This window comes from Mustela erminea, chromosome 1, assembly GCF_009829155.1.
Source record: "Mustela erminea isolate mMusErm1 chromosome 1, mMusErm1.Pri, whole genome shotgun sequence".
Lineage (NCBI taxonomy): Eukaryota > Metazoa > Chordata > Mammalia > Carnivora > Mustelidae > Mustela > Mustela erminea.
This window is the reverse complement of record NC_045614.1, coordinates 55,191,962-55,205,660: the sequence shown is the minus strand read 5'-3', so window position 1 is coordinate 55,205,660 and position 13,699 is coordinate 55,191,962. Positions and strand designations below refer to the sequence as shown.

General features: G+C 41.6%; 1 protein-coding gene and 1 long non-coding RNA gene across 5 annotated transcripts in view; both read left to right on the top strand.

The window, feature by feature from the left end:
• NR2C2 (nuclear receptor subfamily 2 group C member 2) overlaps positions 1-13,699 on the top strand; it is a 96,488-nt gene that overhangs the window by 62,332 nt on the left and 20,457 nt on the right. For 3 of the 4 annotated variants that reach the window (XR_004276148.1, XM_032360998.1, XM_032360335.1), the window contains one exon: positions 12,077-12,277. Coding sequence is in view for 3 of the 4 variants with exons in the window: in XM_032360998.1 (XP_032216889.1) it covers positions 12,077-12,277 (201 nt within the window). In the remaining variant the exon portion in view is untranslated. Of the gene's footprint in view, positions 1-5,518; positions 5,624-12,076; positions 12,278-13,699 lie in introns of all 4 variants that reach the window. The other variant, XM_032301375.1, reaches the window with a different exon arrangement.
• On the top strand, positions 5,826-9,977 carry LOC116569016. Its single transcript, XR_004276927.1, has 3 exons — positions 5,826-7,941; positions 9,081-9,275; positions 9,938-9,977. It is a non-coding gene; the product is annotated as an uncharacterized LOC116569016 (long non-coding RNA).

The following is a 13,699-nucleotide window of genomic DNA, read 5'->3' as shown; positions in this document are numbered from 1 at the left end:
TGGTCTAAGAATGGGTTCCTGTTTTATGGCTCAGGATGTGATCTGTCTTGTTGAATGTTCCATACAAGCTTGAGAAGAATGTGTACCCTGCTGTTGTTAGATCTATTATTGTATGAATGTCAGTTATATCAGGTTGATTGATAGTGCTGTCCAAGTCAACTATATCCTTACTGATTTTCTGCCTGCTTCATCTACCATGCTGACAGGTCAGCAATGACATCTGCAACTACAGTTGTTAATTTCTCTATTTCTCATTGGCAGTTTTGTCATTTTTTGCCGCATGTATTTTGAAGCTTTGTTGTTAGGTGCATACATGTTTAAGATTATTATGTATTTGGGGGAATCGACCCATTTATCATCATGTAATGTCCCTCTTTGTGCCTGATATCTTCCTTGTTCTGAAGTCTGTTTGTCTCTAAATTCAGTTCAGTTACTCCAAGTGTCTTTTGATTAATGATAACATGATGTCTTACTCCATGCCTTTGCTTTTGATCTGCCTGTGTCTAGGGTTTCCTGTTGACAACTTATAGTAGGGTCTTCTTTTTTTAACCAGACAAGTCTTACAGACCATCCATATTTAAAGAGGTTATGGATATATTTGGATTAATATCAACCATGTGTGTAACTATTTTCTTTGTTGCCAGAGGCTTTTCTGCCTTATCTGGTTTTGATTGAGCAATTTGTGTGATCCCTTTTATCTCTTAATGTATCAAATACACATCTTTACAGATGTTTTCAGTTGTTTACAAGAAGTTTACAGTTGTTTACTAGAAGTTTAATCATTTTATAAGCCTACCTTCAAATGATACTATTGTTTCACATGTAATATAGGTTCCTTATAACAGTGTCCTGAATTCCTCCCATCCCCTATGATATTGCTATCATTCATTTCACTTAATCCACATGCTGTAATCCCCCTGTGTGTTGTTACTATTATTGACTTGAACAGTTATTTTTTTAGATCAATTAGGAATGAGAAAATAAGATTTATCTTACTTTCACTTACTCCCACAGTGCTCTTCCATTCTTTATGTATATCCAAGTTCTAACCTGTACCTTTGGTAATCACCCTGTGTGTTGTTACTATTATTGACTTGAACAGTTATTTTTTAGATCAATTAGGAATAAGAAAATAATATTTATCTTACTTTCACTTACTCCCACAGTGCTCTTCCATTCTTTATGTACATCCAGGTCCTAACCTGTACCTTTGGTTTTTTTTCTAAGATTTTATTTATTTGACAGAGATCACAGATCTCTGTCAGAGAGGCAGAGAGGCAGGCAGAGAGAGTGAAGGAAGCAGGCTCCCCACCAAGCAGAGAGCCCAATGAGGGGCTCAATCCCAGGACCCCGAGATCATGCCCTGAGTTGAGGCCAGAGGCTTTAACCCACTGAGTCATCCAGGCGCCCCTCTAACCTGTACCTTTAATAACTGAAGAAAAGCTTTTAACATTTCTTACAGGGCAGGATTGCTGGTGATAACTTCTCTTAGTTTTTATTTGAGAAAGTATTTCTCCTTGACTTTTTTGTTTTTGTTGTTTTTAAATTATTTTAAGCGAAATTAATAGGACATAAAATTAACTATTTTAGGGATGCCTGGGTGGCCCAGTTGGTTAAGTGTCTGCCTTTAGCTCAGATCATGATCCCAGAATCCTGGGATCATGCTGCACGTTGGGTGTCTGCTTATCCCTCTCCCTCTGCTTATCCCTCTCCTTCTGCTCCTCCCTGCTACTCATGCTCTCTCACTCTCTTGCCCCTCTCTCAAATAAAGAAATGAGATCTTTAAAAAGAGAAAAAAAATAACCATTTTAAAGTGAACATCAGTGGCATTTAGTACATTCACAGTGTTGTACAATCACCACCTTTGTCTAGTTCCAAAACATTTCCATCAGTCCAGAATAAAACCCCTTATCCATTAAGCAGTTTCTCTGTGTTCCTCCTCCCTGTTCCTCCTTCCCTCTAGCTCCTGGCAACCAGCAGTCTGTGTTCTATCTCTGTGGATTTACCAATTTTGGACATTTCATATACATATAATATGTGACATTTGTGTCTAACTTCTTTCAATAAGCATAATCTTCATTTATCTATGATGTCAACTCAATCAGTACTTCATTCCTTTTCATGGCTGAATAATACCCCATTGTATGGATATACCATAGTTTGTTTATCCAGTCTTTATCCACTGATGGACTCTCTTCCAATTTTGAGGGATATTTTTGTCAAATATAGAATTCTACTTTGGAGGTTTCTTTCAACATTTGAACTCTTTCATTTTGCTATCATCTGGCTTATTGTGGTTTCTGATAAGAAATCTGCAATGAATCTTACCCTTGTGTCTCTATAGGTGAGGTGTTTCCCTTTCCCCCACCTTCACCTCCCCCTTCTTTCAGTATTTCTCTTTGTCTTTGGTTTTCTGTGGTTTGAATATGTTAAGGAAATATAACTAAACAAAATCTCTCCCAACCTAGAAAACCTCTCTGTAAAGGTAGAGGAGACAAAAAAAACAGGTTTTTTTTTCTTTGCTTTGCTTCTTTTTAAGATTTACTTTTTAAGTAATTTCTACACCTAATGTGAGGCTTAAACTCACAACCGCAAGATCAAGAGTTACATACTTCACTGACTGAGACAGCCAAGTTCTTTTTTCTTTTCTTTTTTTAATAAACATTAAATCAGAATGTGATATGCCTTACAGGCAGTCTTCTAAGGAATTGCAAAGACAGGAATTTCACTTGTTTGTATAGCCATGCAGGTAGAACCCATACACATGCATATTTTCAAGATCCTAGTTTTTACTGTGGAAATTGTGGAGACCCACCTGTGCTAGTTATTTGGCTTTATTGGGCATGGAGGTGGGGGAAATTTTCTTAAATCCTTATTGTGGGAGGTAGTTGCATATAAGTGTAAGGTACCCACCAAATTAGGCCCTTCCTGTTCCAGAAGCCTAAGAGGTAAGGGAGCTATCTCCTGAAGTTTACATTTCAAAATAATGGCTCCCAGATCCTAGAGAAAATATTCCTGAGTTGTGAGACTGGCAAGAGGCTTAGGTAACCATTATAAAGATTTAGATACAAATGAAGAAGGCAGAGAAAGAGTTCTAAAAAGAAAGGGAGAAGGGAAAGAAGTTTCTTCCTTTGTTTTCACCAGGGAGAATTAAGCCTCTTTAATTTGTATTTGGTCTTACAAGTAGGATATGTCTAGATGTAGTATTTTAGTATTTAATCTGCTTGATGTTTTCTAAGCTTCATAGATTAGTGCTTTGATGTTTGTCATTAATTTTTTAAAGTTCTCGGCCACTATTACTTCAAATATTTCTTCATTTTCCTTCTGGTATTCCAGTTATGCATATGTTATATCTTGAAATTGTCCCATAGTTCTTGGATACTCTGGTTTTGGTTTTTTGTTTGTTTGTTTTGTTTACCCTCATTACTTTTTCCCTTTGGATTTCAGTTAGGGATGTTTCTATTGACCTATCTTTAAGCTTACAAATTCTTTCCTTGGTTGTATCCAGTGTACTGACCAGTCCATCAAGGCATTCTTCATTTCTGTTACTGTATTTATGATTTCCAGCATTTCCTGCTTCCTGAGAATTTCCATCTTCTTACATTTCATATCTGTTCTTGCACGTTGTACTTTTTCCTCTAGAGACCTTAACATATTGATCTTTCTATTTTAAGTTTCTTGTTTGGTCATTCCAAGATTTTTGTCCTTTTGGAGTCTGATTCTTTTTTTTTTTAAGATTTTTATTTATTTATTTGAGAGAGAGACAGTGAGAGAGAGCATGAGAAGCGAGAAAGTCAGAGGGAGAAGCAGACTCCCCATGGAGCTGGGAGCCTGATGCGGGACTCGATCCCAGGACTCCAGGACCGTGACCTGAGCCGAAGGCAGTTGCCTAACCAACTGAGCCACCCAGGCGCCCTGGAGTCTGATTCTGATGCTTGTTTTGTCTCTTCTGATTATGTTTTTCTTGCCTTTTGACGTTTCTTGCACATACTCTTTTTAAAACCAGACAGTATCTGCTGTTAGATAATAAGAACTAAAGTAAATAAGCCTCTGCTATGAGGATTTATGTTAATCTGGCAGGGTTGAACTGTATGTAACTTTTGCTGTGGCTGTAGGTCCAGAGGCTTCAGGTTCCTCTGGTGTCTTTGTCTCCGTCTCTCCTCCTGACTTTGGGCTTCTTGGATATTCCTCCTCAGAGAGTGTGTGTCTTGAAGCTCTTGGAGCCATAATCTACTGTTACACTGGAGCCCTCTTGGTGGGGTGGTAAAGTGTCATGGAGGGGAAGCATTCAATCACTGTATGATGAAGTCTCAGTATTTAGTGGACCTGTGTCCCTGGACTACTTATAAGAGTTCCAGGACCCAGTTCCAATTTTGGGGTGGGGTTGGAGGGGGTCCCACATATACAACACCAAGCAATTCTGACACTGTCAGCATGGAGATAGTATCAGATTCTGCAGACTAGTAATTTAGCCCTGTAAGACTGACCTCTACTCTCACCTCAGACACCAGTCACAAGTCCCAGGTTATTAGCTGAGCTTCTGACCAACCAGTGATAGATTGGAGGTTACAGTGACCTTCTTAGGTTCAACTAATTTGCTATAGCAGCTCACAGAACTCAGGGAAGCACTTACTCATGTTTACCAGTTTGTTAAAGGATACAGATCACCAGCCAGATGAAAATACCTTGGGCAAGATGCCAAACAAGGGAGCTTCTGTCCTCATGAAACTTGGGGCCAGCTTGGTGACACATAGAAGCGTTCTGGTTCCCCAAGCATGGAAGCCCTCTGTAAAGGGCCAAAAAGCTGTTCTCTTAGGTTTTTATGGAGGCTTTATTACAGAGACATGGTTGATTAAGTAACTGACAACTGGCTGATTCAACCTCCAGCCCCTCCCCCATACCCCTGCCCCTGGGAGAGGGGGGATATTGAAAGTTCCAACCTTTTAATCACATGGTTGATCCTTCTGGCAACTAGCCCCTGCCCTTGGGAAGGGTCCCAAAAGTCACCTTCATTAATAACAAGACATTGTTTCACTTTTTTGGCTTTAAAGCATTTCTAGGAACTGTAGGTGAAGACCAAATATATCTGAAAAATATGTTTTTGTCATCTGAATGACCAATTATATATTTCTTATAAATCATATTGTAGGCTCTCACCTGTGTATTGATTTCCCTTACTCCCCACCTCCTTCTCTAAGATAGAAAGGTCCAAGGAGCCTGGAGCTGAAGAAATTCCCTTTCCCCGGGTGGGATAAGACTCAAGTAAAGTGTTTTCCCCTGCAGAATAGGCCTGTGTTTATTTTACAGAAGAAACCCTTGAGTTCATTTTACAGAAATCCTCCCCCTCCCCTACCAAAGCCACCAGGGAATCTTTCTCATTTCTTCACCTTGATAACCAAGTGGGATTCCTAGCTCTAAAGCCCCTGACCCTCCTAAGACTGTGGCCCCCAAGAGTTTCTTCTAATCTGTGCTAAGTCTCCAGCAGTTCATTGTAATTACCTTTTAAATGTTCCTCCAGGTTGACTTCTGCTCCACCTAAGCAGATCTCAGACTTTGTGAACCCACCTCTCCAGATTTGGGGATGGATTTGCCCTGCACACTCAAGTTCTCTGATAAATCCAAGGGAAGTTGATGATTTTCCATTTATCTTGCCCCCCCCCTTTTTTTAAAGATTTTATTTATTTATTTGACAGAGAGACACAGTGAGAGAGGGAACACAAGCTCAGGGAGTGGGAGAGGGGGAAGCCAGCTTCCCACTGAGCCGGGAGCCAAATGCGGGGCTCGATCCCAGAACCCTGGGATCATGGGGTTCATGACCTGAGCCAGAGGCAGACGCTTAATGAATGAGCCACCAAGGCGCCTCGGTCTTGCCTTTTCTTGTTGTGAAGATGAAATGGTAACTTCTAAGCTCTTTACATTGAAGTTGAAACCAGAAATATACTTTGAGGTCCACATTCATCTATCTGGTATTTTACTTGACATATCTACTTACGCATCTCATATTTGCCAGGCCAAAAACAGACCTCTGAATTCCTGTCAACCCTTGCTCCATCCACCATGCCATTCATTGTTCAGGTTAGAAACCCAATAGTCATTCCTGGCTCTTCATTCTTCAGTCCTCACTTCTGTACCCACCTGCATGTGCTGTCGCTTCTCCCTCCCGTATGCATCCTGCAGTGGCCCTCTGCTCTCCAGACCCACAGCCCCCATCTTCAGCTCCCACCTGGCTCCTCCAGGGACATCCGAACAGTTTCTCAGCTTCCACTTTTACTGTTCTATATTTTTTCCACCCAGCATCCAGGAATATCTGTTTAAAATGCAAAGTCCATCATTCCCTCACTTCAAGTCCTAAATGTATTTAGAAAACACTGTTTTGTATTATTTGGAGAGGAAAGCTTTGTCAAATATTTTATCTACATAAACGTTCTAGGGATTGAATTAGTGAGGCTGAGTGGAGAATATATTTGTTTGATCTTTGCCTGTGAGTAGCACTAACTATTCATGAACTGAAATTTGTATTTGAGTAAAAGATTCATATACCTTTTTGCATAGGTCAAAAAAAATTTTAACAGAGTTTCTTTGCCTTTACTTTTAATTATCTCTTCTGTTGTCCTTTCTTATGCTTTAATATACACTGACTTGGAACAGTGTGACAAATTTTATATGTATTTATATATTTAAAAATGTATGTGTTTGTGTAGAATAGTATATAAGATAGACATAAAATAGCATAAGAAACCTGAAGACCCTTATTTAGGAGGGCAAAACCCCTGAATGACTCCTGTTGTACTTGGAAGAAATCCTGACTTTCACCAGGGCCAGCCCACCTCCCTCCCTAGGCTCCTGGGCCACCCTTCATTGTCCATAGGCCTGATGTCAGTTCTAAGAGTTCCTTCCTCTTAGGACTTTCCATATCCCAGAACATTTCCCATTACTTGGAACACATTTTTCCCCAAAACCTTTTTCTAACTCCCTTCTTAGCTTTGAATCCTTTGTTAGTTAAATGCCACCTTAACACAGAAGCCTTCCTTGATGTCTCTAAAAAGTTAAGTGCTTGTGTTACTCTTTCCTACTCTAGCCAGATCTTTTCCCTTATAACACTTATCACAAATTGTTCATTGGCTGTTCTGTTTTTTGCCACTTTTCTACTAAAATAGAAGCTTCATGAGAGCAGGAGCCATCTCCATAATGCCTGTAATCTAGCAAAGTGGCCAGCATAGAGAAGACCCTTTGTAAGTATTTGAGGAATGAATGAGTGAGTGAGTGAGCCCAAGTCAGAGGGAGAGATTCGATGAGATGAAAGTGGTAAGACAAACCTTCCCAGTGAGTAGAGAAGTATGTGAGAGCTTAGAGCAGGAAATATTTTTTTCGAGGTCCTCTTATGTTCTGGATCTTGTACCAGCTGCCTTCAAACATATCGTTCACTTTCTTAGTAATCCTTTTTTTATAGATATGAAAACAGCCTCACAAAGCTCATATACCTGTTCCACGGTGACCTAGTTGGGAAGCAGTAGAATGAGCATTCCATTCATAGCTCTAGCTGCAAAGCCCTATTTCAGGATCACAGACCTGTGTTTACAGGACCAGGTGGCAGGAGAGAAGGTGGGCAGGGTGGGAATTAGGGCCAGACAGAGAGCCTGTGCCCCATCCAAAGGGACAGCCACAAACAGCCAGTCGATAACCACAGGGGAACTTGGGGCTAGGGTGGGGACAGCTACCAGCTTGTCACAAGAACTGTAAATCTGATTTTTATGGTAAATACTCTATCCTCAGTTATTGGCAACCAGTTTTTTAAATTTTAAACTCTGGGAGGTCAAGCGAAAGTTATACAGTGACTGTTTTTTGCCTTCAGGCTGTCCATTTGCAGACTCTCCTTTACAACACGAATGATGAGTCCAGCTTGGCTGGAACAGAGAGTGGGTAACATGGAGGAGAATAGCAGTAAGTCAGGTCACATTAAGATGTTTTGGGGGTTGGAAGTAGGGAGGGCCTTAGGCCGGTAGAGTATGTTGTCAGCTCTGCTGTAATGTGCTATAATGTGATATACCTGTTCCTAAAAATTTCCATACTGTGCAAAATTCTGCATTGGAAACTACCGGGCTTATGGGGGTATATGGGGTTGGTGGCATAACACTGAAAAATTGTTGGTGACACATTAAAAAGCAAGTATGAATTTAATTTAATTTAAATTGCAGTTTTACCTACATTAAATGGTTAAGAAATACATAATAATAACAATAAATATGGCACTTTTCCTTGAAAGAGGCCTGAAGCTTGCTTGTGGAGGGAATGTGAGAGGATTGTAGCTCTGGAGTTGTGGTGAATGAGTGATCTGAAATCAGGGAAAGCTGCAACACCACGTGCACTGAGCTACTTATTCCCATATTGCTCACCTGGGGGTCATTTTCTGTGTGTCTGCTATTTCTCAGGAGAAATCCTGCATAAACACAAGATTTATATTATGCACAGAATATTCCATAATATATCAGTCACATTGGAACAAATAATACCTTTTCAAAACGAGTTGTAGCAATACTGTGTGTCGGCAGGCTTGGAAGGCCTTAAGAGTCACAGAGGGGCACCTGGGTTGCTCAGGCAGTGAAAAGTCCCAATTCTTAGCTCAGGTCATGGTCTCAGGGGTCACGGATCAAGCCCTGTGTCAGGCTCTGTGCTAAACATGGAGCCTACTTAAGATTCTCTCTCTCCTTCTCCTTCTGTGCCTCCTCCCTGCTCACTCCCTCTGTAAAAAAAAAAAAAAAAAAAAAAAAAGTCACAGAGAAAACAAGGCATACAAGCAGAAAGTATGAATGTTCCAAGTGAAGAGATTAAATAAAGTTTGCCTCTTACGTTCATTTCCTAGGGCTGCCATAACAAATTACCACAAACTTGGAGACTTAAAACAACAAAATTTATTTTCTTGCAGAAGCCCAAGATCCAGATATTTGCTTGGGGCATGCTCTCTGTAGGTTTCTAGGGAAGCATCCCTCTGTGCCTTCCTCCCTAGCTTTTGGTAGTGACCAAAAGTCCTCAGTGTTCTTTACCTGTAGCCGCAACACTCCTCTCTGCCTCTGTCATCACAGGCCTGCTAGTAAGGACACCAGTCACAGGATTTGGGACCCACCCTCAACCAGTATGGACTCAACTTGATCAGATGTAACCATCTTTCTTGAGGGGACATGATTCTACCAACAACACCTCTTCTCCACCCCTCCATGGGAGATTTAATAAGTCTGGATACATCCTCAATTTGATGTTTCCTTGGTCTCATTAAACAGGTATCCGTCTGCTGATACTTGTCAGCAAGGCCTTTGTTTGCCTAAGGGTCACCCTTGGCCTCTGTGAGCCTGAGTCTTTAAGGGAAAAAAGAAAAAAATAATCTGAGCCACACTCAGATTGTTACATATGATATGTTACATATAGCCCCACTAGTCCCTGTCTAGACCCAGTCAGTCCTACCTCCCACCCCTGCCCCATACCTGCTGTACCTCGACCAAGAGACCTGGGAATAGCATCAAAGGCGGTGACATGGCAGTGATTGTGTGTACTCAGGTGCAGAGTGTGTCACCTCTGAACACGTGAAGACTTCTACTAGCCTTGCCTTTGTTATAGCTGGTGACTGAAGACCCTCTCAAATCACATGACCATTTCATTATTTAACAGAGAAAGTAATTTAGGAAGGAGATAAGTTTTGATAGACATGAAAAGGAAGTCAGACATTTTACTCCCAGATCTCAAGGTTATAAGGGCCTTTCAAAGGCTGCTTGTTCTCTTTTAACAAAGGAAGGAGTGCCTTCTGTGGCAGCTGAGAGAAGTGTGTGTGTCAGCCAGCCTTTCAGTTGGGGGGGGCGGTTAAAAGAGAATTCTTATAAAGTTTTCTGCCTCTGTTTTTTTTGGGGTTTTTTTTTTTTTTTTGAAATTTTATTTATTTATTTGACAGAGATCATAAGTAGACAGAGAGACAGGCAGAGAGAGAGGGGGAAGCAGGCTTACTGCTGAGCAGAGAGCCTGATGTGGGGCTCCATCCCAAGACCCTGAGATCCTGACCTGAGCCGAAGGCAGAGGCCCAACCCACTGAGCCACCCAGGTGCCCCTTTGTCTCATGTTTCACTTTTCCAGGGGAAGCTGGGTATGTATGCTACAGGTTGTAACAATGAAAGGTATTTCTTTTCATTCGCTAAATCTGTTCTTCTTCATCCTTCAAGATCTTTTGACCTTTCAGTAGCAAATGATGGTATGCTGGGATTCATGCCCCACTATCAGCTAAGGATTTGTTCATGTATCATCTGTCCCCAGTCTGCTCTTCTTTGTGGTCTTGAACTTGCTGTGCCCTCAGCCTGTAACATACTTTGCCCATATTTGCATGGCTTCCTCTCTTGCTTCGTCCAGGTCTTTGCTCAGCATCACCCCCATGAGAGAGCTCTTTCTTTCTAAAGCAGCCCTTCTTCCTCCTTCCCCTTGACACGCTTTGTCTCTTTACTCTGCTTTTTAATTTTATGATACGTACCATGACTGATATTCTGCAGTATCAGTGTTCATGGTCTGTTTCCCCCTATATAAGGTTAACTCCACGGGGTAGGAGCTCTGTTGTGTTCATGTCCCTCTCCCTAGTACAAAGAACAGAGTTTGACATATAGTGGATACTCTAAATAAACATAATTAAGTGATTGGGTCTTTGTCATTTTCTTTTGAACCAACCAGCATTGTCTGGTTTTCCATATTGGATAGTTGGCAAAGCTGTTGTGCTAGAGTCTTTGTGAGTTTGCTTTCTGAACTTTGGAATGCTATGTCACAAGTCAGCATCTATCAAGATGTAGCACGGATACCAGACCTGCCCATAAATATATATATATATTTGTTGTTGTTGTTAAAGATTTTATTTATTTATTTGAAAGAGGAAGAGAGAGCATGAGAAGGGAGAAGCAGACTCTCCAAGAAGCTGGGAGCCTGATGTGGGACTCGATCCCAGAACTGCAGGATCATGACCTGAGCTGAAGGCAGTGGCTTAACCAACTGAGCCACCCAGGCATCCCTGCCCATAAATATTGTAGAGGAAAGGGAGTTCCAGCCAGAGATGTAGTACCTCTCTCCCTGTCCAAGGCCCACCCACAGCAGCCCCCAAAATCCTATTTGCTGTGAGGGACTGCTGGTGTCCCAGGAAGAAGGTGGGCAGTGCTCCAAAGCTGGGCACTCAGCCTTGAGGAAGGCAGGACAGCTTCAGAGAATTTCTTGAGCAGGAATGACAAGTCTCTCTTGCTGTAGCTACTATTTCGATCGTAACTGATGCAGTTAGGCAGGGACTCTGGAAAGAGGCAGACTCTGACAGCTGGCCGCCTGAACAGTGAATGGTGGGAGCCTCTGGAGAACTCAGGGTCATGACTTTTCTGGACTTTATTATGCCTGGGACAAGGCTTTTTCTTTCTTTCTTTCTTTTTTTAAGTTAAACTCATCTACTAATATTATCTCCATTTCATAAAAGAAGGACTTTGCTTTTTCTGGTTTTACTGAGATATAATTGACACACAACACTGTGTAAGTTCAAGATGTACAGCCTAATGACTTACCTGTATTATGAAATGATGGCCACTGTAAGTTTAGTTAACATCCATCATCTCATATAGATTTTTTAAAAAAGAAAAGAAAAAATGGCTTATTCCTTGTGATGAGAACTCTTAAGATCTACCTTCTTCACAACTTTTGGATGCACCACACAGCAGAGTTCACTATAGTCGCCATGCTGTACATCACATTCCAGTACCCTTTTTTTTATCTTAAAACGGAAAGTTTGTATCTTTTGACCACCTTCATCTAGGACCCCACCACTGCCCCTAAGGACATTTTAATTAAAAATAGTAGGAATGATATCATCCTGAAATAAAATTAGCTCCATGAAAATTGGTCCCTGAAAAGCTCACGATTGTGTTTCATTTTTCTCATTTCACCATGCACTGGTGAAACTACATCTTAGACCAGCATTGACTCCAGGACGGCGTTGGGCAGTCACCACTCTGAGCAGTACCTGCAAGTACACGAGTCACATGATACTCCATGAGAGCAGCCTCCATGTTGTGTCTTGTAGATTGTGACAGACCAGCAGACAGGACAGAAGATCCAGATAGTCACCGCAGTGGACGCCTCCGGATCCCCCAAGCAGCAGTTCATCCTGACCAGCCCAGATGGAGCTGGAACTGGGAAGGTGATCCTGGCTTCCCCGGAGACATCCAGTGCTAAGCAGCTCATATTTACCACCTCGGACAACCTTGTCCCTGGCAGGATCCAGGTAAGGCTGTTGACAGGCATTTGTTTCAGCACTTCAGCTGCCAAACTTGTTTCTGACTCCTCCTTTGCCTTGAAGGCCACGTCCATCTCTAGAAGGTCCTTCGAGGACCTACAAGTGTGTCAGGTTGCTGCTTTGGCTAAAGTAAAAAACCAAAATAAAAAAATACATATTTAAAAAAAGGGAGGGGGCACCTGGGTGGCTCAGTTGGTTAAGCAACTGCCTTCGGCTCAGGTCATGATCCCAGGGTCCTGGGATTGAGTCCCATATCGGGCTCCCTGCTCAGCAGGAAGTCTGCTTCTCCCACTGACCTCTCTACTCTCATGCTCTCTCTCTTTCATTGTCTTTCTCTACCTCTCAAATAAATAGATAAATAAATAATAGTTAAAGTAAAAAACCAGCAAGTGAGTGGCAAGGCCCAGGAGGCAGCAAGCTTCAGTGCTCAGATGGGGTAGAAGTTGAGTCAGGACAGTCTGTGGCCCACAGGAGACTGGCCTGAGCAAGCTGGTACTAAGGCCACTGGAGAATGCTCTAACTAACCTAAGCTGGATGGTGGCAGTTCTTGGCCCCTGATATTTTAGGGGCCCCACTTAGGGCTGGACACAGACAGATGGGGACTGACTTGTTCCTAAATCTCACTTCATCTTTTCCAGGTCGTCAGGCATGGTCCTAGCTCTTCATTCTGTCCTTACTTGCACCTGTGAACTCTGGGTCTCTCCTTTCCCCCAGCCCTGACGGCCATCATCCTACTTTCTGTCTTTATGACTTTGGTTATTCTAGGGACCTCACATAAGTGGAGTCCTACAATATTTTTTCTTTTGCAGTTGGTTTATTTCACTGAGCATAATGTCCTCAAGGTTCATCCATCTTGTAGCCTATGTCAGAATTTCCTTCTTTTTTAAGGCAAAATAATACTTCATTGTATGTATAGACCACACTTTATTTATGTAGTCATCTGTTGTTGGATGTTTGAGGTGCTTCTACCTTTTGGCTCTTATGAATAATGCTGCTAAGAATCCATGTGTTTTGAGTGGGGAGGGACTTTGTACTATGGAGAAAAATAAGGGAAGGATTTTTTTTCTTCTGATAGAACTGGGTTCAGAACACAAGTGATGTTCAGCTTTCAGAACTGCACTTCTGAGACTCTTCATAATGTAGTTAGTAAATACTGCCTCCTTTCCCAGAATACATTCTGATAAACTGAAATTAAAGTTGCTCCCTGCTTTTTTAGACTTCTCCTTGTTCATGAGAAGATGGCTGTTGATTTTGTTGCATGTTTTGTAAGAGATCATTTTACACAGTAATTTCTACATATATTCCCATCACACAGCAATAACCATGATGGTTCTTGTTGGTACATTATTTAAAGAGCAATTTTTTCACTTTCTTATATTTGTGGCAGTTACAGTATTCCTCCAGGTGAGT